Below are 27,491 nucleotides of genomic sequence, written 5' to 3' on the forward strand. Positions count from 1 at the left end.
GCTCTGATCTCAAAATCAAATTTGCTTATTTCTCCTCCAGCCTTTATCCACAAGGTAACAGTTTGGGACTTTTCCACTGCAGAGATGTTTGCTTTCTCTTAAATATAATGGGACGAGACAATCGGGGAAATTGTAAAAGATGGATAGACGTGTCTTTTTTCTTTAGTTAGCCAGCCTCGCCCTCATTGTCTGTAGTTTGACAGAAAGAAAATTGTTCCTCCATAAAATAGCTCATGACAAAGTTTGTGCATTCTTACTGTAATCAGGTCATGACTTTGGAAAGATGCATCGCTGCTGAGTTTTAAAATGTATTCTTGGCACTTACGCACCACAATGCAAGTGTCATTTAGTTCCAATGTATTCATAAGACGGCAGTCATTTCTACAGCGGCCATCTCCAAAACTGAGGAAAAATCTAAAATAAACTGCACAACAACTACAAATGTAACCTTATCCGAAATCTTGGATTCACTTTTAAACATGACATTTCTGCAAGTTCACCCTATTAAATATTGTGGTTGCTTTAATATGGAGGAAGTGGTTTTCAGCACGCCGATACCAACCCAAGCCAGTCATCAGTTATAAGCCGAGCATCCGTGATGTTGGCTTGACACCAGCACGGTCTCTGCGGGTTTATCTGGCCTTGATTTGGATGTACATTACCCCCCTTTGTGAAAACCTCTGCTGCACCAGAAACTTTCAATTTAGCTGCAGCTTTGCACTGAGACACTTTGTCAGGACTCAAGAGAACAATTAGGCCCAGAATTGCTGCACTACAGCTCTGTTTATGAGCATCTGAAGAAAGCATTAGGGCTGGCAATAAAAGCACATAACTGGGTCATAATAATTAAGTCAATATCTACTATTAATTGTGGGGAGATAAAGAAGAAATCACAGTCTCCATTTTTTAAAAGGTTTAATAGCAGTGTTTGCCTTTTGAATATTCAGACATACAGAAGTTAAAACCAGCCAGGGTAGGGCTCCGCTTTAAACCGTAACACTGTTTTGGGAATATACTGACTATGACTGCTCTGGATTTGTGTACTTGCTCTGTGATTAGACAGAATTTTTTAAGTGTTTTTTTTCCCTTTTAAATATATATGTATAATTAAAGGACAACAATGGAAATCTTATTTTACAGTTTTAAAGTGTGCAGTTTAAACCTAAACCCATTCATTAACATAACATTTAACTCAAGAATTATCACTGGGATGTCAATTAAACGTATCATAAATAATTGTGCATTTGCACATGTCTTTTTTGCATTCATACTCACAAAAAAGAGATAAAATACGCTGAATAGTAATTTGAGTAATCTCTATGTTTGATAACATAATTTCAAATTTCATTGTGGTGAAAATCTGATATTCTGACTGCATTACACCAGCAAATATGGAACAGCTCTAGCATTTATTTTATTAATTACACCTTATCTAGGAGGAATTAACTATTAAATACTTCACTGTTTTCAAGGATAAAGGATATATCTGCAGTATAGTAATGTACAGTGGGTTGATGAATAGTTTTTTAAAACAGCTATAAAGTTAGTGAGAATAATAACTAAATAAAGAATTTGCAGGTGACAAAACTAAAACTACAAACTGAAATATGTTACAATGTTCCCAGACGCTTACAGGAAGTGTACAGTTCAGTAGTAATGCTCTCCATGGCCACGTTTGACATTGTTCACAGTTAAAAAAACGGAGGTCCACGCTTCAATTTTAGAGCAGTTTTAAATAATGTGTCAAAAACGTGCTCTGGTGTCAACAGTGAAACTTGGGTTACAAATTTTTTTCAAACTGCTGACTTTATCAGTCATAACTCTGCGTTCTCTCTCTTTATAAGCTTTTGATCGCTTTTTCGATCGCTCATGAAAGGTTTGCGTGGTTACGTTGTTGAGATGCAGCTTCACTGAAATTGCTTTTTAAAGCTCACCTGTATTTTTAACAGCTTTAACTGAATTTTATTGCAACTTTATTGTATGTTGCTGTTTTGTGTGTGTGTGTGTTTACACCCATGTAAAACCTCAGCATCAGTTTCCCACCATGCTAACAAAGCATTACAGCACAGAGAAGGCAGGAAATGCTAACACGCATTCTGTCATGCTTTGAATATGAAAATGAATCCAGCGATATCCTGCCAACACCACACCTTGAAGCAGACAGATATCACATGCTGGTGGCTCATGAGTTGACCGACCCCTCCATCTCTTGCACTCATCAGGTCATATCTGCGTGTGCCACGTCTAAAGAGGGCTTTACATAAGCTGGAGGGGAACCCTGGAAAATCTCTTTCCGTGGATCCACCGGTGAGGAGATTTGTGCTAAAATCTCTGTCCCCCGCTTCGAAAGCCTGGATGAGAATATGTAAATGTGCACAGCATGGGCTCTAGCAGCCAGTAGATTAATCAGTGGAGCTGAGCATGGCAGTGCCTCTCAACCAGCGAAAGCTCTTCCTCTCCCTTCCCCTTCGCTGCTGCACCACCACAATCATTTGCAAGAGAATAGATAGGGAGCTTTGTAAGGCAGTGCATGCCTCATTTAAATGTTATGCCTCCAACTCAGACAGTGAGTGAGATTTATCCTTAGAGAAATGTATGCAAATCCAAAGCACGCATCAAAGAGAACAAGCGATTACATTAAAAAAAAGGAAGCAGTTAGTGTTTTGGATCATGCACGAAGCTCTCATTGGCCAGTGTTGCTGGGTATACAAGTCCAAATGGCACCCAGTCATGCAAACCAGTCCAGCATGTGTGGTAAACAGCATGTGTTACACCACATTTATGGCATGATAGGCCTCCTACATCAGCCATTCATATGGATATCAGGCCGAGAAGGAGAGCACACGTAGAGGATTTTGTAATTTGCAGCACAGAGCGTGCCGTGTACGACCTGAACCTGTATGCAAAGGCACACACCTGGCATCGAGGAAGCGGGAGCGCAGGATCATCACGGCCTCGCAGGTGCTCTGTTTGAGCTGCATCTGGATGGCGCTGAACTTGCGGTGGATGATGCTCACCATGCGCTCGATCTCTTTGGGCGAAATGGGTCGCGTGCGTGACTGCTCTCTCAACAGGTTCATCACATGGGTGGTGAACTCGTTACACGCCTGTAGGGAAGATAAACACACACACATAGGATTACGTTCAAGAGCACACTTCCCTTAAGGTCAGACAAAACTGCAGACGAGACCTCAATTTGTCAAATTTGCCGCGCAGAGTCGAGTATTTAAAATTCACAAATCGTGCGCTTTTCTTAATGTAGTTCTGGGGCAAGCTTTCTCGCAGAGCCAAGGGGGAATATAAGCACTGATATATTTCATATTTAACAGAAATGGTGATGGCAGTATGTTGAGAGGAACCAATGACAGCTGTTCCCCTCTCAGACACACTTTTTACAGCATAGCCAACCCTGAGAGACGAACATGCCACAACGTTTTATTCATCGCACCCCCCCATGTGACACCAGCCGTGAATCTGCCACGATATTACACTCCGACTCCGCGCCTCTTACTGCCGCCTCTTCTTTATTTCCTCTCCTCCTGTCGATCTCTCCCTGGATTTCGCCGTGTCAGGCTTTGTCTGTGTCTGTCTATCTCTGTGTTCATCTGTCTTACTCGCCTCATCTGAAAGGGATGCTATTGTCATGAATGCATCGGTTATCAAGGCAATGAGAGAAAATCACCCCCTTCCTTTAAAGCATCCCTTCAAGACTATACTTGGAATACACACAGAGGCTGCATATGATGGACTATTCTGGGGTAAAGACACAGTCTAAAGTGAATTCTTACTGACGTGTACTGAGGAAACAGTTGAAGGGTTGCCACTTGATTTAAGAGTGATCCTGCCTCAGCGAGGAGTAAAAAATCTGGATTAAAGTTCAGGAGGGAAAAGCAGATATAGGAAGATGGACCAGCTCAGCAATATATAATCAGTTTTTGAACTGATTTTGTACTTTCTGTAGAAGGACTGCATCTTCAAAGTGTGCAGAGCTGGAAAACCCTGAAGTAAAATGTGATAAAGTAGTAAGAAAATGTTTTGGAACTTCATAATATTCCATTTTCTATCACACATAAACCTGCAAATTGCCACATTTGAGAATCTGAAACTAAGAAAAGTTTTGGTCATTTTACTTGACAAATAAAATAAATCATTGCTTACTAAACATTATTTTTCTATCACGTTTCACACTTTTTAAAATCAAACTGGAACCTCATCAAGATCCATCTTACAAGGCAAAGCTTACAAGCTGCCTCCAAATAGTTTCATCCCCTGCCAAGTCACCCCAGGTGCATCTCCTAAACTTGCTCATCACATCTTATTGCATTCTTTGTTTTTTGTGGTTCACGCATAAATCCGCGAGGAAAGATATACGGACCGCATAAAATAATAGCTACTCGAAGTATAAAAAGTATTAGAACAAGTCTCACATAAAAACAGCATCTCAAGTTTAAAGGGCTCTTACAAGTACATATAAGATGTTTCATTGTGACCTTATTTAATTTAAAGACTTTTAAGGATACACTGAAAGCAGCTTTAAGCGGCAGTTAAGGCCATTGTTTAATCGAACTGTAGCTCAATAACCTTGACTCAAACTTGAGTCGCTTCAGGCTTCGCAGCACAGAATATATCACTGCTTCATTCCTTTTTTCAAAGTTTTCAGCAGAACTTTTTCATCTTTTCCAACTGTTGCAGAAATCCTTCTCCCCGCGCTGTCTGGGAATCTCTTTGCTCTGGCAGTTATGTATCATAAAAAATGCCTTTAGAGACCACCGTGCTTGCAGGCCTGAGCCTCTAGCCCTGCTGTGGTGTGCGTGCCAGGCTACAAAAACGTGGAGATGCACGACAAGCTAAAATGGCATTAAAGTGCACAACCTGATGTTGCTTTTGATGTGTCCTGCTGTCACAGCAAATGCACAGGAAACTCCCTAACATCATTAAGCTGGTCATACGTGTGTGTGTGTGTGTGTGTGTGTGTGTGTGTGTGTGTGTGTGTGTGTGTGTGTGTGTGTGTGTGTGTGCGCGTGCACTAAAAACACTATTTCAAAAAATCAGTGTGTTATGGTTCTGTGGAAATTCTCTATACGTCACAGCCCTATTTTCCCACCCTGTCAGGTGTTGGTCTAAGGTGCATCGTCTGCTCTTACCTGTTCATACTTCTCCAGCTCTGTGTGGTAGATCTGTCTGATCTGGGACAGCTTGGCCCTGTAGTCAGAGTGCTCTGCTGAGTTGTCGGCCCCTGCCCCTCCAGAGGCGGCCGCTGCAGCCGCCGCTGCCGCAGAACCTCCGCCTTTCTCCGGTCCGGACACGCCCTCTGCCAGAAGCATGTTGTCCAGTCGCATGAGCTGGGGGTCTGGGGGCTCCTCTTCCTGGGCGCCGCGAATGCTCAGCACTGCGATGACAGGAGAGGGTCAGAGGTCAGTCATAAAGGTCGCACCTGCAGCGGTGTGATGCACCGTAACAAGCTGTCAACCGTGCAGCTGACACCCCTGAGCTGCACCCACACATCCACCAGCTCAGCGTGAGCCGTGCAGTATAACAAAGACCGACACACAGGCTGAGGGAGACTGAAGTCTGCCTCACTGAAGGAAACATGGGGTCTGCTGTAAAAAAGGACCATTTGAAGATGGTGCTGCCTCCTCTCATTTATCTATTCAACTTTCAAATTCAACCTCCTAATTGGTTTCACGTTTGTTTTTCATCCAAAGCTACTTCCACAAATACCCCAAGAAATTAATGACTTTGACAGGCCTGAAGACGATCTATGGAAAGAAGCTCTCATGATCAAATTAGATACACTCCTTTTGGAGACATAAGCTTCTTTGATTTGCATGTTTTAGATATTTTCCACAATTTGTCCACTCTTCCCCCCCCCCCCAAAAATCGCACAGCTCTCCCATCAGGCTTCTGGTCACCCACACTTCCTTTTTTAATCAGCTCAGCTGGCTGCCAGATTCACTTGAGCTCAAGTAATTAGTCCCCTTATTTGGTTAATATACTGACAGAATAATAAGCACCAACTGTTTTGACAAATATTTCCCTGTTTCCAGTTTCTAGGTTGTGGAATTAGTTTATTTTTTCTTGGGTTACGTCGTCATTTTTTAAATTTTATTTATTTATTTTTTTTTACATTTTTTTTAAATTTTTTTGACAAAACCCGACATCTGAAATAATATTTTGTTTCCTGTTATTTTAGTCAACCTTTCTTCCTTAAATGGATATTAACATTAATTTAAAAACAAACAAACAAAGCAGAAAGAAAACTGCTCTTCCCATTTGATACAGAGTAATCCAAATTCACGGTTAAAAAAGGACCCCAGACTTTTTTAAATAGTCTTTGTTTGTCCTTATATCTTGACGTTTTTCTATATACGAGTAGGTTTGAGATAATTTCTCATTTTTCCAAAACAATGCTATAATCATTTTGGGAATTAAAATCAAAATGGGTACAATTTGACTATAATCTTGCATTTAAATCAAGTAGAAATTGCACTGAGGCAAGTGGAAATTCTTTTAAGAAATATTCTGAAAGTCACTCTGATCACCCCCAATATTTTAAACTTTTCACCAGGACTTTATTTATTCTTTACAGCACTCATTCAGAGTTGCAGCTGTGTATGTGCCTGTGTGGGTTTTAGGTGTGAGCTGATTTCACACCTAAAACAGTATGGTTTAAGTATTAATAGCGTCAGTAAACAATCTGATCAAATACTCCTCTTTACCACTAGAGGTCTCCCTTGCCATTCTTTAGGACATCCAAGTCCCCACCTTCCATTTTCTGAGGTGAAAACACAGGCTCAGACTCTTCCTCCTCCATCTGAGAACCATCCATTTCAATATAAAATCCCTTCTCCTGTGTGAAGCGTTGTGCTGCTAGCATTCAAATTGACCCCAGAGTGGACATCGAAGGCACTCTGACGGCAGCTGGTGTTACCGTTATCGGACCTAACAGGAGCCCTGACTCTGTGACTTTGCGCCCCTTGAGTGTCGATAGCCATTTAAAACAATACCACTTGTCATTTGTCTCGTTGTCATTGAATGAGAAGGGACAGGCACGGAGCACTTCATTAATTCAGAGACAATAGGAGTGCTTGGTGCATTAACCCCAGACTGCTGTCCGGGTTGGTAGTCCTGGGCAGGGGGTCACTGGGATGAGAATGAAGCCTGCTGTACTTGTAGGGGAAGAGGAGGGGGGGCTCCCACATTCACCCCCACCTTTGCCTTTAAGTGGACTGGAAATGCAAATATGGCAACTGTTGGCGAGTGGAAGAGGTCAGGGTTTCAGGCCATAGACTCAGCGGGAGGTAGATTGAGTGTGGGAGGAGTATTGGAGGAGAAATGGCGGCGTTGGGGGGGGGGACGTCTCTTGAGATGGCAAGACAGTACAAACATCCTGTCTCGTTACCAAGACTCTTTCATCACTCCAGTAATGTATAGACAGGCTTAGAGGGGAAAATCTCAGATGGCTTCACACGCGCCTTACCTCCACACCGTCACAACTGCTGCCACGTTATGACCCAATCAAACCTGCTCCATCAGAAACTCTAAACCCGCCTGTCTGCTTTAGTTAACGTACATCAGCAGTGGCCCCGCCGCCGCTGCCGCTCCCACGGCTCTTGAATGCTCACCAGTACAGAGAGGCACTTTTTCTACATTTACCACCTCATAAATGCCGATCTAAAGTGGGTGTTAAAATAGGAGCACACCACAATATCCCATGGACTAGCTGCCCTTTCTGGAAGTAATTTTTAGTAGGAAAACATCTCACAGCAGTACATACTTAAAGAAGAAAAAAGAAGGCTGACAACTTACATTATGGTAACACTGAACTGAAAACAGGTTGCAGGATTTATAGGTCAAGCCATACTGAAACTATCTATCTGAGTTTTAGACGTAAAGAGTTGACTTAAATAACACCTCTTCAAAATTAAAGCCTGTTAACGTGCCGTGTAAGTAGAAGATTGATATTTAAGTGGACCTATTTGATTAATTAATGTTGGCAATGGCCGGTGTTTCTGTTTTGTTACATCATTTTTGCTCTAGTTAACTGTTCAGACGGTGTGATGATGTATTAGACTTTAAAACCACTCATTAACTCATCAGTTATGAAGATGCTTTGTTTCATTAGGATAAAGGAGGAAATGAAGACCAAAATCAGCAAAAAAACAAAACAATGCTTTCTAATGCTGCCTTATTAGTTGGTTAGTTATTGGTTATTATTAATGAGACATTCAGTTTATTCACTATTTATTAAACTGCTAGCAAAGCAGGAGAACACAGCATTAGTCCAGCATTCTCTGCAGCAGCTCTGGTTTCCCAATGACAGTTCATTTAAAGGAACACTGGGAATGTGCTTTTATTACATGAATATCATAAAATGTTGTTAATTTAACAAAAATATTGCTGTTTGGCACAGCTGCCTGAGATTACTGACTACAGTAATTCTAAAACGAATGCCCTGATTAATTTTAAGTGGGAACTGGGATGTCCCCTCAAGTTGGATCTCCAACTCGGAAAGCTGGAGAACCCCCAGCAACCTCGACTTCACAATCCAAGATGGTCACAGAGCCCCTAAATCTTAGTAAATCTGTGAAACGTGTAATCTGTGCTGCCACTGTTGTGTATTTGCGTCTCACTAAACAAGCCATACACAGAGTACTGTATATGGCAGAGTACAGAGTGTTTTTGAGCAAAAGATTACAGAAGAATAAACATTAGACAACATAATGTGTGACACATCTCTAAAGTGGCTAAGACAAAAACTATAATACAGTTTGGGTGTTTTGAAATTGGCCCAGGACTTTACATTTGGTGCATCTGTAATAAAAATGATCTTTTCAAAATTGACATAAAGCACATGGGACAAGATATCGTTTCCTGCTTCCCAAGTCCAGGAACAAAGAGTAAAAGTCCAGAGAACATCAGCATGTCTTCACAGATGTTTCAGGCAAAAGTCCTAGACTAGATTTCTTCCCTAACCCATAAAACGTCTAGACTGTCAAATGAAAATGGAACATAAAAATTCCCTGTGTCCACAAAAATGATTCAGTTCATGTCTGCCAAGTTCCAGCTTAACATTCAAAGTGTTTATTTTACTTGGCTTGAAGCTCCTCCAACATCAGTCTTAGAAGAGTGCCTGTTGCAGAGAAGGTCATTTCTTAGGAGATCTCTTGGATGGGAAACAGAAAAAGTTCTAGCAGGCTGACATTTTTTCTCTACGAATAAGAAAGGTCATGGACAAATGGAAAGAAAACGACTGCATCCAGCAATGCTGCTTATTCAAAGCCCTGCATTGTGCTCAAAATCAGTAGGTAACGCTGTCTTAAACTGACAATTAACACAAACTCCGACGTGATCCCCAGGCCTCGCTTGTTGACACGTGTATACCTTCGCTAATCAGCCCGCATATCATATCCTCCCCTCGTATCCCGGCTCCATTCTTGCTGCTGATCCAGCTGTCTTGGAGAGCATCTGTCAGGAGGGACCCAGGAAGGAACAATGCATTACGCCATGTTGGCTGTGTACTGTCATCCCTCATTGACAGCACATTGTCACACTTACAGTGTCCTCTGAGCTGGGAACAAGCTAAGTAGCTGGCTGCCTATAATATCAGCTCTTCCTGGCATCTTATCGCAGAATCTGACGGGAACTCGCTCTGAGTGGGGTTAATCTGGATTTCTGCATTCATTTTTAATTTAAGTGCCTAATCAGTGCAGTCATTGCCCCGCGATGGGTAGCTTCCCTTACGGTGAGAAAAAAAAACAAAAAACTGCAGACCTGCAGTATTTGGAAGTGATTGAAGCAAATGATGATTTATTTCTTCCACCCTGAACCTAAAGCGCATAATTAAAACCATGGAGGGATTATCTCAAACAAATACAATTAATAAGGAAAAGAAAGGGATAATGTGCCTCCATAAAATTGGCTTTGCTGTGGGTCATAATTACACGACTCAGTGAGGGCCACTTTATTGGCTAATGGCAGCCTAATTGATTCATCCTAATGTATTTCGAGCCTTGGGTCTGGTGGGCACTCCCTGTCCAATAGTGCTGGTGAACTTACTTAGCCACCCGCAGACAAACACTGAAGGTTCTCTCAGGGATAAACAATTATCTGTGGATGTGTGTGCGAGAGATTTCCCCCCACTGCTCGTCGACAAGCACGCGTTTTTTTTGTATGTCTCTAATGGATGCCATTTCTCTCTTGGAGGTGTTTCAAAGATGGCTTGTTGTCAGACGATGCCTTATCCCCCCCCCCTCCTCTTCCTGTTGTTGACAAGCAATTCTCTCAAGGAGGCACGCACCAGGCTTTATTGCTTTGCTTATGCGTTAATAAAAACATGGGATTTTTTTTTTTTACCACAGTAACTTTTGTTATTAATGAATTTATGAATCGGATGCACAATAGATGATTTTGCCGGGAAGGAATCACGTATTCATGGTGTCTCTGTGTGGATGGATTGGGAGAGGATGGTTGGTGGTTTTACTGCTCTGTGTACACGCTGAGAGACAAAATGTCACCGGCTGAGAAGACAAAAGTAAACTAAAATGGGAGAACACGACATTTGTTTAACTTCCCAACATCTGGCCTTTTACAAATCAAATCGATATTTAATAAAAGCCAAGGGCAATTGGCTTTTGGAGAGGTGGATGTTTAACTGTCTGGTTGTTTCTCTGGGAATATTTATTTCATTTCCGCGAGGCTGAGGGAAAAAGCTTTTGCTCTTTGAGGGTAAGCTCGGAATATCATGCTTGGAGATGATTAACGTCCTTGTTTGGGGGAGAGCAGCTTGCCTAAACCTCCTCCCGCTCCCCCCACGTTGCTTGTTTTTCAGCGAGCACATGTGTAACATTCTCCGTTTCCCATTTATTAGTCATCCGAGAAGACTGGCTCATGGCCTTACATGAAGATGTCTGTGGGTATTGAAATATTAATTGAACAACTTGCAACAGAGATGCACCATTTCAGAGAGGCTCTGAGTTTGGGGTTGGTCTTAATTGAACAAAGACCAGAGAATAACCCGTCTTCTCCCTCTGAAGGAGAACGAACCGTGGCAAAATGAAAGTGGGCCGGTAGCCTGGGGCAACATAACTAGTGTCTTTGGAGAAATGCTGTGGAAGGACACAGGTCCATTATAGATTGTCACATCATCTCACCATACTTGATATGATTCAAGAATGTGCGGAATATTAAAATTGACAGCAAATACAAGCCAGATCCAAGTCTAAAAATATACTTTTGAGTCAGTGACAATATTTGGGATTGTATCAAAAGCTTGTCAGGGGATTAAGATTTCTTCCAGGACACTGCCTGCATCTTCAAAATGATTCAGTTTTTTTGTGGCATAACAATATCAGACTCAAAGAGTTACTGCACACCATGCTCTGCAGTCCAGATATCTTATCCTATCAGATTAACAGAGGCAAATGGCAGGCTGTCAAAAAACATTACCATATGTAATCCCCTTCTAGATTTCGGAGGCATGTCGACAGGGACTGTTGGCATGGCAGCCTGTCACGGAGATCGGGTGATTGGGGGGAAGCCTTATGTTTAATTAATGACGTTGGGCTGGTCTGTCATAGTTAGCGAGATGGACGGTAAAACATAAAGGCCTCTGACAGAGATTGGATGCCTTAGTTCAGACTGGTGGAGACCTTTGGAGGCCTCTCATTCTGCACCCAGATACTGTGAGCTGCACTGTTACGTCACGAGGAGCGGCACGGGGAGAGACAGCCAAAAGTGACACTCGATACCGGTCAGGTGACAGCATGCTCAGTCAGATCAACAACTGCCTGGTTTGACATTTTGAAGAGCTCTTTGCCAGCAAAGACTTCAGCCGCTCATGTTTTCAGTCAGTTTTTCAGTGGTGCACAGAAGATAGGGCTAAAACACAGAGTAAATATGTATTTGGGTTGATACTCCTATTAAAATTCAAACTTCTGCTTAGTTTTGAATATAAAACATCATCTTATCTTTCTATCCAGCCTATCTGATGCCACTTAACTTACTGAGGTTTTATTTGCTCAAGCATTAAGCAAGCAGTCAGCAGTAACAAGAAAATGCATAGAAAACTTCACAATTTAATCAGAGTAAAAAATTCCGGTATTTCTATATTGACTAATTTTCTGTATGCATATGCGTGAAATATGGCAGCTACTCTGCTCCAACATCTGTACAGCTACGATGCTATTCTGCTACATGTGCTGCAGACAGAGCTGAGCATACTGAATAATGGAGTCCCTCTGCTGGACAAACTAGCCAGAAAGTTTTCATGTCGATCCACATCCATAACAATTTATTATTAATAAGCAAACGTCAACTGAAAAATGCTGTACATCAAGCTGGCTCTAGTTTACAGGCTATACTGCTGGATAAAACTTTCAAATCATGCTGAAAGGATGAGACCAAAAAAGAAATGCCAGGAAAAACTTGCAGTTATATCGGCTTGTCACTCTGGCCTGGCAGAAATTATTTATGGCAATACGACAGTAAACTGCTGTGGATAATTTTCGTTATGTGTGTTAAGAATTTGCTTTAAAATACGGCCTTATCTTGTACCTACAGAGACGTCGTTTTATTCAAATGATATTCCATTGTAAACTTGGCTGTAGGAACTGTATCAACGGTGTACATTACTGTGTATAAATGAATCATAAAATATAAGCTAGTGTATGCACGGTGCTGAAAGCGTGAGCTAAACAGTAGTGTGTTGTGAATGACGTCTAGCAGAGGGAGTCATGCTAGGACAAGGCACGGATTAATTGCACTTCAGGAAAGTGCCTGAAAAAAACAAGTGAATGCTAATGTCATCATCTCACGTGGAAAACTGCCATTTTAAAAATATGATTATTTATTTGTGCCATTTATTTATGACTGCAGTCACTCAGTAGCCCTTTTTTAATCAGAAACATTCCACCAAGCAAACGCGTCATCGTGACCGACTAGTTGAAATCCAGTAGTTGTTAACTTATGTCGTTGTGAAAATATTTTAACTTCAGTAGGTTTTACATTTTTCGCAACTGTAAAAATATTCTTATCTTCTCTTCGCTTGAAAAATAACAACTAGATCATTAATTTGGAGCTTTCAAAGAAAATGCATGTGAGTAAAATCCCTATATTTTTAAAGTAATAAACAGAATGTGGTGTAATCCTGCACTAAACAATCCTTCTTTAAAACATTACTGTGTGTCGGGTCAAAGCCAAACGCTTTTGCATAATTAACCCTTTCTGGTCAGGCAGTGGTCGAGCCTGTCTGTCTGGATTTGCAGTGACGGGATTGGCCCTATTTGTTTGTATTGGTGCTTCAGTGGACACACTTCATTGTGGTTTTAGCAGTTAATAAATCACAGTAGAAGCCCCCTCTCTCTACACAAGCCTGTGCTGTGGTGGTCCTGTCACAAGGCAGGCACCAGAGCCGAAGCGACAGCTACATGCTAATTCAACATCGGCATAATTCATTATACAGTCGCAAGTGTACTGGAATGGAAAGAGAACCAACATACACCAGGAGGAAGACGACAGGCATCAAACTGTTAAATCCTGCTCTCCTTAAGTCCCCTCTGTTTGCCTTTGTAAGGACTCAAGGATCGCTGCCAGTGATATAAAATTATACTTCATTCATAAGATATGCACAAAAAGTGCTTTGGGATGTGTCAAGAATAAAATTATTTTACAGCATTTACTTTAAATGCATAAAGTCTCGAGATTCATTTTAATTGAGGAAGGTTAACAGACAATATCACAGAGGTTAATGGACAATGGCGACAGTTAAGTGGCAACTGAGCTCCTTTACTGTGTTGTTAAAAGGAAATCTGCCTTTTCATGAAATATACTAATCTATACAGACACTTCCTGTAAGTCACGCAAAAGCCAGTGTAAAATGACATATCAAAAGGCAGAATGGGAGTTACTGCACTAAAGGGGAAATTAACAAAAAGATAAAGAGTCAATTAAACCGATAAGGCCTCGTGCTCTTCAGAAGGTGAAAACCAAGGGGAGTGGAGCTGACAGCCTTCACATTAAAGCGCTCCGCTGCTCTCTCTCATCCACCATGTGGTCCCTCTGCTTTGTCACCACCAGTTCAGAAGAGAAAGAAGCAGCATTGTCTTTGTTAGGAAGTCCTGATCGCACACACTGCAGTCGTCTACTGATACCACTAATGGAGGGAATTAGAATTGGATCCACCGAGGTCTTAGGGCCACTAATAACACTGTAGGGTTCACCACAGCAGACAAAAACTTACCACTTAAAATTCACAGGTTTTGTTTTTTTTTTTTTTTTTTAGTATATAGTTGTTCTTCTTCTGACATTTTAGAAAAAAAAAGTTTTTTAGCAAAACTAAATGCTTGACCTAATCTCCCAGCATCCAGGATGAATTAGTTCACTGACAGCCTCGGGCTTCCATCTAGTTCCGTTAATATCTACTCAGCCAAGAACGGCGAAATTTACTTTTCCAAAGAATATTTCAGTATATCTGATTATATTAAACAAACCATCTTGAAATCCCTGTCATAGTTTGAGCAGTGAGATGCAATTTCTTTCATGTCATTTAGAAAAGTTGCAGAAATGTATTTTGTTACTAAATTAGAAGAAAAACCTCAAGCTTCACTCTTTTCATATTCTTCATTGGTTTGTATCCACTGCTGGAGATCATGAGGTGCAGACAAAGTTTGAGCTCTTTTTACATGGTTGCATTTTCAGCTCATGTGCACAGTCTCACGAGGTTCTGACCCACAAAGTGTAGAAACATGTATAAAAAATTACCCCTCCCCACAAACTTCTTGTGCTGGGTTAAGAATACCAAACAAATTCAATGTTCAGTGTAGGCAATTAAAAGGAATACCATAAACTGCTGCCTTGAATTGGCTTGGAGACAGTATTATGTCATTAAAAAGGAGCTATAAGAGGCAACTTTCAATGAGAACAATGCAAACAAACTGTAGTGTTTTAGATTATCATAATGGCTTTCTTTGTCTGGAAAAAAAAAGCTTAAAAGTGAGACCTGGTTTATTCTTTAGCCTGCTTGTCTCTTTGCCATGTGGCATACAAAGGAGTGCACTGTGTTCCTATTGGTCAGCTAATGGACTTGTGGTGAAAACTGATGCCAGAGAAGATAACTGACTTTCTATTTTTGCTGTGGGTGGCATGAGGATTCAAAGATGTCCTCTATGATACTCTACATGCGATCATATGCTGATGCAGCCATTATGATATAAAATACCCACTGGGTTATTAAGTCCTGCTTCAGTGACTTGATTTGTAGTATTATGGCTGTCAGTATCCTTCTTTTTCTTTTTCCGAGTTAGCAGTGACCATATTTGGTCAAGTGGGTGAAGTGTTATTAGCAGAGCCTATTGAGTTTGGTTTGGAAGCTGCACACATAAACACTGCAGGTATGCCCCTGTACTGACTTAGACAACTATTCAGGACCTCTTTGTCAGATAACTGCATTAAAAATTCACCAAAAGACACCAGTGCTTAGTGACTTAAACCACCTACAGCAGACAGCTAGTGACTACAGCTGGTAGTGTTAACACACTAATATCAATTAGAAAAGCAATGCATTAATATTGTTCTTAATTTATTTATAACTTTTGTGAGATATAAAAAGACGAACCCTTTATGCTGTGTTCAAAAAGTGTAAATTACCTCCAAAGACTAAAAAGTCTTTTTTGTACAAGCCTGTAAAATTTTTACTTATCCTGTCGCTTCGCTGTGTCGCACAAAGCTTTAATATATTCTATATAACACCTTAGCATAATTTATAAAATACTCAGCCATTTTGCATTTATAATGGCGTACCTTTTGATCATGTGCTTTCAGTTCATAAGTATTCGATCCTGCATAAAATTAAACTGACAAATATCAGTAACAAAAGGCACAAATATAAGCCCATCTGCTTGGGTTCACTCCACTGTGGAACTTTTTCATACGACACTTGGATGGGTAGCAGTTAAAGAGCATCCAGACAAGTGTTCTAAGTGTCCCTCATGAGACACTGAGCGTCCAGCAGCATGCACCAGACTGGGGCCATCCAGGGCCTCGGGCACTGTGTTGACTGGGCCTGCCATGTCATTAACAGTCGCCTTGATCTGCTCCACCTTATTAAAACCATTCCTTCAGGAGAGCAGACGAGCATGTCACAGTGTGAAACCAGGCCAAGGAGGGAAGGTGACCACACTGCCACCCTGAGCTTGTGCGGGAGGGGCGGGGGTGGGGGGGTACAGTGCAGCGGCTTTGTTGTCAGCCTCACCGCGGACCCCCTGATGTCCCTGTGATTCCCTTGTCAGTCTGTGTTAATAGAACTCCCAGTGGTTTTGCTCCTTCACATTCTTATCTCCTGTAGCAGGACAGTCACACGGCCCAGCAGTGTCTGTTTAGCCTCAGCTGACCAGACACAACTGCTGTGTTGAATATTGACAACGCCTCTCCTGTTACTAAGAAACATGCTCCCGCTTCGGTATGCCGAGACTTAACCAATCCCCACATATGTTCAGTGAAAACCAAACTGGCACCACACGACCAGAATTAAGTATTATTAGAGGTTGACTTCCTTATACTGGTGAACTCTGGAGTTTAAAAGCTACATCAGAAATGCACAGAAACCCGGGACTGAGAGGCCTGGCAGCTTCCAGCTCTGTCCCATTCCATCTATTTGACTACACACAGTGATGTGTGGCATGTTTCTCAGAGCACAGCTCTCCTACCGCCAACCAGTTTATGTAAAAGTGATTAACAGTAATTAATCCTTAATCACCATGATTAGCCAAGTCGCAGTAAATTAAGCCACATCTGGAGCAGCTGAGGGCTCGTGAGTGGCAGCAGGCATGCTGAGTGTAAATGCCACTGTTTACTGAGGTCTACCTGAAACATCTGAAAGCAAACAGCACAAATATCACCTCAGTTGCCTTGTTTGGGCTTTGTGCCTTCGAGAACTGATGATATCCTTTGAGTTTTGTAACTTAAAAACAAATTCAGTCCACAGATATTTGTGCAATTATCCCTGATACATATTTGTGCTGTACAATGTAATTCAACCTACCGCACTATTCAAAAATGGGTTCACTAACTGAGAAATCTCTCAACACAATGTGATAACAAAGTAGCTTTCAGAGGCTGCTAGTCATACATCACAGTTTAAGTTTTATCCGCCTAAATTACAATTAAAAAGGATTGATAAAGATGCTGTAATAAGCGGGACACTATTAGAAGTGACAAAATCATTTAATCTGTTGATGAAAATGAAATTAACTGGCAATAAATTTGATAAATTATCCCACGTCCATTTTAAAGCATAAATTATTCACAGCGTCTGGTTCCAGGTTTCTGCTTTTCCCAGAGTCTTCACTGTTGTTTGAGGCCAACACAGTGAGTCTCACACTGGCTTACCAGGAGTATTTTCCAAAAACACATAAAATAAACAGTAATTTTTATAAGGATTCCTTGAACTGTGACCAAGTGAGGCTCGGTGTGAGAGCTGAAGAGTAGTTTCTCGCTACAAATCAGCAATACAGCATCTTTTTCTGATTTTGGTGATGCGACTAATGTGTTATCAGTCAGTGTGACAAACTTTGTAATTCTGCAGCATGTAAATGTCAATGCACCTATGAACATATGTGCAGGAAACGCTTCCGTTCTAGTCAGCTGAATGTCACCTTGGCATTTTTGACATGAAAGCTGCTTTGAATAAATTATACTACCTTAAAAAGTCAAACGTGTAACTACAGGAAGTGACAATGAAGTTGAGGAAATGGATTGTTAGGCACTTTACATTCATGGTGGGGCTTTTTGGTTGAGCATTAATTGCTAAAGCTAAAACAGACAGAGGTGTAGGAGCGTGGTCGTAGTAGTAGCTGACCATAATGTTACAATTTTAAAAACATACAAAAGACATTCATTGGGATCTTTTCCTGCTTCTTTCATACTTTTATTTGCAAAGACTATCTAGTATAATTATATTATTATAACATTAGTTGTGAATAAATTATGTAATAAATTTGATTAGCTAGCATACAGCTAGCATCGTTTAACAGGACTACATTTATTAGTTTTCGTCGGTGCAAATGAGACTTTTTCATATGATTTAAAAAAGAAAATCTCATCTAGGTGGTACAAAAAAGCCTCAATTACTTAAACAGTTAACTGGGTTTAGCTCTGAGCATCTACAATAACTGCATAGAGAGCACGTGATATTTTATCTGTTTTGACTGTGTGAAGTGGCTTTGTGGAGCAGTATTAGCACTAATGTAAAAAAGCATTGTGAAACAGCTGAGCTTCCAGTGACGGAGCATGTAATCACAAACCAAAGCAACATATCTGATGTTTAATGGTTATAAAAGTAGAAACTTTAAATTGGGAAGGTAATATGCACATAAATATGACTTCAAAAATATAATTTTTGTGTTGTGTTGTTAAAGCATAATATATTTACATGCCAGTAAAACACTGAACAGTGATTCAACCTATACATTAAATATCGCAGTAACATATAACATGTGCGGCTCTTTAATTACGACTATGTCAATTATTTGAATTTAAAAAAAGAACTTTTGGATATTTGTATTTTTGGATTTATATTTTGCAGGACGTACGTGGCGACTAAAACCGCCTTCCAAGAAACTGACCTCCTACATCTTCAATAAACAGACACCAGAACAGATTCTCCACATTCACAAGGACGTGCAGGCAAGCACAGAGTCCACAGAGTGCCTGCCCCTGTGTGTACCCGTGCTGAATTGTTGATTGGCTGAGTTGCCTGAAGATGTCTCGGGTGTAGCAGCAGAAGCGGCGGCGCCTCTCTGTGGCTTTTTTCCTGCCAGATAAATGATGCAGGAGGACTGGTTGTGTGCCGGGAAACTGGTTCCATCACAGCGGGTGTGCTGTGTCTCTTAGCCCAATGTTTCTCTTGTGCCCCCCTGGAGAGATTTCTCCCTGCGCCCCAGTCTCTCCCTGTTACACAGCTCCAGATTAATTACACACTTTAATGAGCTGAATTATTAATGGGGCTCTTACTTGGCAGTTTAAGGAAATGCAGAGGAGAAGATGCCGTTGAGCATCGGGAATCGGGGCTCTCATTAAAACATCACACAACGCCTTTGGGACCAGTGTTATTTAGCCAAAGAAATAATAGGATTTGGTATTTTACATATCAGGAACAGTGAAGCTACTTGAGTGTGAATCCACAGTGAGAGATAGCAAGACGTGCCCTGCAGAGGTCCGTGCACAACATTATGTCATTGAGACTGCAGGCCCGAGGAAAATGAGAGCCACAAAAGAGGCTTCCTTTCTGATTGTTCAGCACAGATGGGAGCAGTAATATCTGAAATGAGGTGGACTAAAGCAGGAGTGAAATGAATAAAAAGAGAAGCAATTTCTAGGTGAATATGTCTTATTCTTCTCTCCTCCAAAAAGAAATGGTTTTTCTCTGGAACGCTTACAGCAGCGAGAATGTTCATCAAAATCAGGATTGTGGGAAATTCTCATTATGAAAGCTGCAAAAAAAAGCTGCAGGAAAATGAGATTATTCACATGATATAACGCATGCTGATAAGAGAAAATCCCACAGTGAAGAGACAGGAAATGAAACCAGGAAACAAGTTCCAGGGTTGTTCCTGAGTCTAAATTTATATTTCTGCTGGAGCTAAATTCAATCACCTCACTATTTCTATGTATGATATGCATGCAGGTATTTGTGTGATGTCTGTCTATTCAATAAGATGTTACAACATTAGCAATATTGTACAGCTCATATATCCAATCTGACAGTGCTGTGTAAGAATAGAAAGAGGCCATTTGTTCTCTAAGTGCACTTCAGTGTATTCAGAGCTATTTTTTGACAAAGCATCTTTATCAAGAAAATGTTCATATTTCCGATGTCATGATGCGTGTTTATCAGACAGGTTGTGCTGCACTAACATTCGCTGCATGTCTTGGGAGCAGCAAACGGCTTTCACACTCGCTCGTGGAATCCACACTAGGATCCCAGGGGATCTCTCTCTGTTTGTGTACAAGCTGCTGCCAGAGATGACTGTTCCCGGTGTTTGGGAGGAAACAATAACAGGCTCATTGCACAGTCAGATTATATTACAACCCGGTGCTCTGCATGGCTACGACTCTGAATGGATTTTGGTTTTATTGCCACATTTGAGAAGACACTTCAGGAAAACTGATGACAGAGCATCTGACAAATAAGATTGAGATCTGAGTGATGATTTCGCTTCTGCGTCTGAGCAATATTAGCACAAGCCCCTGATTAGTAATCACCGTGAAGAGTAATCAGATGACCCAGAATGGCCTGGGTGACCGTGCAGGCAGGCGTCTGGATGGGACGGTGCTTTTGTGCAGCCGTGCAGCTCCAGACACAAAGCCCTGGGGACACTGCTACCACAACACAGCGAAACGCAACCACACAAGTTGAGTGCTGGGGATTTTAAAAAAAAAATGACCAAGCAGCTCATTACGTGGGCCCTTTTTGGGTCACGGAGCAGATGCAAATGTAGGTCAGAAGGAACCCCTGTTGTCAATCAAGAAAGAACAGAGAACAGGGTGGAGTAATAGTAGAGGACGGAGAGGGTGTCTCCTTCGGTGAAAGATCGCGCCTGCTGCTCTTCACAGCCCATCCCCAAGGACAGAGGGGATCAAATCATCCACAGACGAGAGGAGTGGTGTTAAGCTTCAATGAGGAAACTTAATTAGACTCTTGCTTGTGAGGTTAATTTGAGCTAACCGACGCGAGTAAAAAAGCATTAACATTTTTCTGTAGCAGGACTGGTCCAATATCCAGCTCTGTCTCCAGCCTCGTGTCAGCGTGCCATATATCACCACCGCACCAATAAAGCCTGTATCCTGCACGGTTTGCAGTTGGATGATGAGGCTGGTGTGACCTACATGCTGCAGACCTCCAGAGAGTCCAGGATCTGACTCCTCCAGCAGCCTGACAGGGAGTAAACTGCACACGTTAAGTCACCTTGAAGCAAGATTCGCTGTCACATTTCCATGCTTCAATTCCTTTAAGATGACTTGTGTTTTTTTTTTGTTGTTGTTGTTTTTTTACCCCTCTTTGAGTGCAGAAACACTTAAGTGCATCATCTCCTCTTACTCTTACACTTTTGGCCAATTCAGGCTCCTCTCGGAAAATCTCGGCATGAGCAGCAGCAGCTCCTCCAACTCTGTAGCACTTCATTTCACCTCACACTGAGCTTAGATGCAGCGCTAACTGCCTAGAGGTTGACACTTGTCTGAATAATGTTATGCTAATGCTCTAGTCTACCTGTATTTACCCCTAAGTGCAGCAAGCAATCTGTTGATTGCGAGAAAGCAATTTTCCTGAAAGAGGGGGAGAGCGGGCTGCGAGAAAGACTGAATGAGAGGGTAACAAGAGATCTTCTTTAAGCTGCGGCAAAAGCAATTTACAGAGGACGACAATTTTCTCTGGCTGTGAAAGGAGTGCTCTCTCTAATTGTGCCTACGCAGAGCCATCAAGATGGGGATACAGAAAATAGCAGAGCAAGGCTGCACGTATCCCACAGCAACTTAGAGGTATAAGCAGAAAACAGGCTATAAAACCCCATCCCTTTTATTTAGACAAGGATGGGTTTTTTTTATTTAAATTAACTGAGATGGCCATTCATACATAAAGAATAGCTCCCATAAATGCAGGCTAAGACTAATTATGTTTAGGTGCTACATTATATATAACAAACTACAGCAAACATGATGACATGTATAAGAGAGAATGGCTTCCATTTCGCTGCTCTCGTTTCTTTTCTCATAATGCAGCTCCAAATGCTATGATGATGAATGGGGACATTGTCCTTTTAATTTGTTTGTTGGTCCTTGTGTTGCTCGAGAAGGCAGATGTAGAAATTAATTGCTCTTTCTGACAGGGAGCGGGGCTGGTGTTTGTGTAAATGTGTGTATGTGTGTTGGGGGGAGGTTGAGAAGGCTTCTAAAAATAAAGCGGCAGAACCGTGTGTGTGGTGCCAGATTGGGCTCAGAGCTGTGCTCGTCTCGCTCTGGCTCGACTTCTATCTGCCCGTGTGATAAAGCTGCTAACAGGCCTTTATCAGAGAGCAAGGGGAAATATGCTCCTGCCAGATTAGGCCCCAGACTCTGCCAAGGTTATAAACAGCCTGTTATCTGTGTCCCAAACAGAGTAATCCACGCTCTATCAGCACCCAAACATATGGGCCACACAGAGCAGAGATAGCCACTGATGGACACTTGGTTTTAATTGCAATGAGAGCCAGCGGAGCATCTCTGGGTGAGAAAAAGGACATAAAAAAGGTCTGTTATTGTGGACATCTCCCAGGCCCCAGAGTAGCTGGCCAACATTCACAAAGCCCAACCTCGACCTTTCTGCAATGCTGCACCTGCTCTTCCCTGTGCGCCGAGGCGATATCATGAATGAGCAGGGCAGCATCACTGTTACATTTCCAGGAATCTATTAAACCCCTGTTGGATATTTGTTTCCCTCTCAAATTAATATTTTCCCTTTTCATCCCGTGTCATTTGGTGTCTTTGTGCATTTCTCCAGCATGCTAAATTAGATCTTGGCAGCAGCAAGTACGCATTAATTTGGTTAGGCGCTGATAGGCTATTTTCAGTTCTCGACACAACACGGGCTATTCTTCAGCCGAAGCTTCGCAAAACATCAGTTCTCAGATGCACTCTGGCTCCCTAATCAATAACAGACTTAAACTCCCCCGGATGCAGCCTTGGTAAACAAGAGCCACTCAGACGCTCTGTCTTTCAATACAAAACGCACACTCAAACGAGCTCAGAAAAAGTCTGAGTGAAGTGAGGACAGCAGACAAAGATGATTGAGTGTGAACTGAGTCTTAAAGCCCTGCAGGAACCATGTAGTGCTTGTGCTGAAAAGGCTGCCGTTAATATGAGCTATTATCTATATTTCAGACACCAAAGAATACCTCATCTTTTTATTCAGCTTGTTTTGATGGGCTGCTAACTGACGTTTGGACACTTGTTAGCATAGACACAATGCAATGACGTAGCATCTTAGAAATGTCATGGATGACCAACAGGAAACTGTTTACACGTCCCGCAGAACAAAAACGAAGATTAGCATTAATTTAGTGTCATGATTTTGTTCAGTATTAACGCATTTCTACCTCCTTTTTGATCTTCACCATCTCCCGAGCTGCTAAATGCTCCACCTTGGGACGAAGTTGGTGAGCACGTAGCTGAGTCAGGACTAGAGATGGACCGATCCGATATTACGTATCGGTCCGATACTGACCTAAATTATTGGATCGGATATCGGAGAAAAATAAAAAATGTAATCCGATCCATTAAATATCACGAAAGCACCTCACAAAACTTGCAACACGCCGTAACTCACCTCAGAACGTTAGCACGTCGGAGCAGTATGCATCACGTGATAGAGCGGCTGTGGCATGCGGGACCTGTCGGTGGTCTGGATAGCATTGTGGAGCTTCGCTAGCAACCCGGCATTTCATCTCCGACAAAGTTATCCCCGAGAGAAGTAAAGCAAGTGTGTAAGTCCATCTCTGAATGTTTGTAAAGCATTCCTGCGTTAAGCTTAACAAGCGACTGCCTCTTCTTGCTGCTACTTCAATCATGAAACTGCTAATGCTGGGCTCACACTGTGCGATTTTTTTCAGTCGCGCGATTCAGCTCCTGCTCAAACTGTACGATTGACTCGCAGGGGTTAGAAGTTCATAGGTCACGATGCAGGGTCTCACACTATACGGCCCGATGCTCTGATGCGACCTGAGTGCTCACACTGTGCGTCCATAAAATGAAGGTTATAACAGAAATTCTGTCGCTCGCTCTCCTCTCTGTCTTTCACTCACACAGACACACCACCACCATCAACTTTGCTAAATTGCTAATGAAAAACATTGATCAGGCAGCTGTGATTGAGCAGCAATGTCTATCCAACTATTTTCACGGTTGTTGTGGTCGTGATAATTTTGTGAGGCCACATCGAAAAGGCTCGGATGAGCTTTCCAAAGTTCTACAAGTTGTGCCTCCATCGCTTGTGTCCAGATCACACGCTGCACTGCCGTGCTGCGCCGTCTTTTTCGCTGACATTTGTGTTTGCGCGTGCGCAGTGTGGCAAACTGCGGTGACACCCTCACGACCAAGCGATTGATGATCGGGAGCTGGTCGTGAGGTGTCAATCGCTTCTCGTTACCCCACGTATACTACACGATGCACGACGCACGATGAAGGCCAAAATCGGGCCGATCGCCAAAACGATCGCACGACTCAAAAATCGGCTCAAAATGGGCCAAAAATCACACAGTGTGAGCCCAGCATTAGTCAGCTGATCGGCTTTTCTGTCGCGAGTCCGTCTCTCTTGTTTGTTTTTGGCCCACTTTGCACCAGAAAGAGGAAACCAGCGGCTGAACAACAGCAGCACGTTTAAGCTTGATAAGCTGTTGTTAGAATTATTTAATATTACTTTCTACTCGAGGATCTTTTTCTACGTAGCTGACGCTGGTAACTGTGCAGGGGCGGATCTAGCAAAGTTTAGCCAGGGGGGCCGATAGGGCATTAACAGGGAAAAGGGGGCACAAAGACATACTTTTCTTTCTTATTCTCATTTAAAATGTCTAGCTTTTAATAAATAATTATCTGACACCCAAAGTTTTAATTTGATGTAAAATGAATAGAAGTCAATTACTGTATATAGTGACTATTAAGTCTAATATATATACCCTAGTAAGCTATAGTACTTTTTCCTTTGGGAAGGTACCATCTGTGCAGTCTGCAATTTTGTTGAAGAAAGATGTTGAATCTATTTAATATTTCTTGAAAAATAATTGATTTCTGTGCATTTTTTTTCACACTGCATCAAATTAAGGTTGATTACGTCGATTAAGCATCATGAGGTGGAGCGTGAGGGGTGGTTCCCTATTTTTTATTTATTTATTTTTGTTGTTGCTGGGAGTTGGAACCCTATTAGTTAGGTTGCTTAATATTTAGCTAAGTACTCTTTAAAATACCAGAATAGGGAGGATGGTGTAGGTTTAAGTTTATTAGATTGATCAGTATTGCTGAACTATGAAATATTTTTTTTTGCATACAGGTATAACAGAATAGCTTTAGTGTAGTTGTTGTTTTAAACTTGAGTATGAACTTATACAAAATGCAGCAAGATATTTAAAAAACAGTTTTGTTGATTAAAAAACACTATATCGGATTCATATCGGTATCGGCAGATATCCAAATTTATGATATCGGTATCGGTATCGGACATAAAAAAGTGGTATCGTGCCATCTCTAGTCAGGACCACTAAAATCAAAAGACATTAAATCTTTCCATCTGTAGTACTTTATATTTGGCTGCATAGTTCTGGGATCTTGCTCCTTTTCCACATGCAGGTCCAGACGACAGGAGAGCACACGTTTCCGCCCTTCCGTGTGCATAAGGGAACATAAAACCCACCTGGTGTAAAACAGAGCAAATTGATCACTGAGTAGCAGGGGTGGAGGTGGGTTGCAAAGTGGCTTGCAGATGCAATTGCAGGGAGGCAGGTTAAATAGGGGGCCCACTGTAAAAATTGCCAGTTACGTGATTGGAGGGCATCAGCTGAGACGTCAACTAATGCGGGCTTTAATTAAGATCAGCTGATCTGCTGCAACTGCCTGAACGAATAAATAAACTTCTCTGTAAAGATGAAGGAAACTGCAGATAATTGTTAGTCGATTCATGGCAACAAGAGAGCCCTTTGACGTTCCACCCAGTCATGTGATCCACTATTAATATAACTATAATTGACAAGGGCAGTTTTTAGCATAATTGCTTTGACAAAACAGGAAATTATGCTGCCCTTTGCCAAATTTATGTACAAAGGATCCTATAAGTTTTAAGGTAGTATTTAAAAGAACTTTTCACCATCTAACAACACTGCATTCTCTCTGCATCACTTTGACGATCAGACATTCACATGCACTTCACTGTGTGACGTGTAGGTCATAAAAGAGCTGGACACTTTAAATCTTTTCATTGTTGCTCGGCTACGCGAAGCACTTTTCATGCCTACGACGCTATCAGCATCTCCATGAAAATGCATCATTCTTCTGTTTTTTTTAAGCATTACCATATCTCCACCTGCCCTCATCCTTCTATATAATAGCAGTGTTTTCATACTGCTCTCCACTGTGGCCACTGGCAAACACATTTGATATCAGATAAGGTTGCGTGGCACATCTCAAAAAACTATTTGTGAAAGACCGCAACATGGCTCTTCCCAGCTTCCAGCTGCCATTACTGGAGCACTTCGAAGTAATTTAAGCTCAAAGATCAAATGGTTTTGACCTAATTGCATCTTGGGAGTTGTAGTTAATGTTCAGTTTTTAAATACACGGTCTTACACTTTGATTGATGTTGCTTTCAATTTAATGAATTCATTAGAAAAAGTTTTAAGTACATCTAACAAAGCTAGTTCTCTAAGCTGTGTGGGTAAGCTGCAAACACATTGCCTTCTTTGGGATTAACAGTTATCTGAATCTGAATCTAAAGTATGACCAGCTGCAGCACTTGTAATCGTAATGACACGGTCAGACATGTTGCATGCATTGGTTTTAACTGCTTGATACACTTATGCCAGTATGGTTCCAGATTTCATCAGTTCTGTGTTGAGGAAATGTTACCAGTGTGAAATAATGACGTGAATATATGTATTCAAAATATAAAAAAATGTATTCTTCCTTAAAAAGGATTGCATTTAACTGATGTAGCCCATACGAACTGAAAAATGCACTCAAGCGTTACCTCGTGTGGATGCATGTATTCCTACATTGCAGCTTAGTTTTGGCATCGCATTATAAGAAGCTATACATACAGCGAGTTGCGAGCTGTAACGAGCAGCAGCTCCTGCGTTAATGAGGACTGAGGTAAATCTGGGAGAGATTTAGACCCTCTACTAGTCTCTGTCTCCTCATATAAGCAGCAGCCTGCTCTTTCTGTCAGCAGAGCTGTGATCTGAATACCTCTGCCTTCATAAAAGATTCAGGCTATATTGACTTCCTACTTTGGTTTCCCCGCAGAGCCTACCTCCCCGCTTCCTTTTAAATTCTGCTCTCGTGGCTAAGGATGCGCACCTGCCTCAGGAAAGAAAGAAAAAAAAAGTCTCCGGCTTAACATGGTGCTTTTATAGCCTTTTCTGAACCACATCTAGAAGATATCATTCACTATGCAGGATATATACGTCTCGGCTCGGTGCATCATGGGAAGATGACCCTGAAAACAAAAATAAAATCCTGTATATCTGACAAGAAGGTCCTGGCTCTTATTGCTGTTTAGTTAAATGTACTAATCACACGGCTGTTACAGGCTTACAGGGTCAGTTGGGGATTACTGGCATTATAAAATGCCGCATCACATCTGCTATGCTAAATATTGATATATCATGTTCCTTTTATTTCAGCATCTGTTACCTGCTCTTTACTGCACATCATTACAGACACCGGCTGGGCTCATCTGTCTCGCTATACAATATTTC

General features: G+C 41.6%; 1 protein-coding gene across 3 annotated transcripts in view; it reads right to left on the reverse strand.

Annotated features, from left to right (window-relative positions):
• LOC102300167 (pre-B-cell leukemia transcription factor 1) overlaps nucleotides 1–27,491 on the reverse strand; it is a 66,350-nt gene that overhangs the window by 11,969 nt on the left and 26,890 nt on the right. For all 3 annotated transcript variants that reach the window (XM_005919841.3, XM_005919840.3, XM_005919842.3), the window contains exons 3-4: nucleotides 5,145–5,389; nucleotides 2,917–3,107 (exon numbers count right to left, since the gene is read on the reverse strand). In XM_005919841.3, coding sequence (XP_005919903.1) covers nucleotides 2,917–3,107; nucleotides 5,145–5,389 — 436 coding nt within the window. The remainder of the gene's footprint in view (nucleotides 1–2,916; nucleotides 3,108–5,144; nucleotides 5,390–27,491) is intronic.

The sequence above is a fragment of the Haplochromis burtoni genome, unplaced genomic scaffold, assembly GCF_018398535.1.
Source record: "Haplochromis burtoni strain Fernald_Lab_line unplaced genomic scaffold, NCSU_Asbu1 Contig_13, whole genome shotgun sequence".
Lineage (NCBI taxonomy): Eukaryota > Metazoa > Chordata > Actinopteri > Cichliformes > Cichlidae > Haplochromis > Haplochromis burtoni.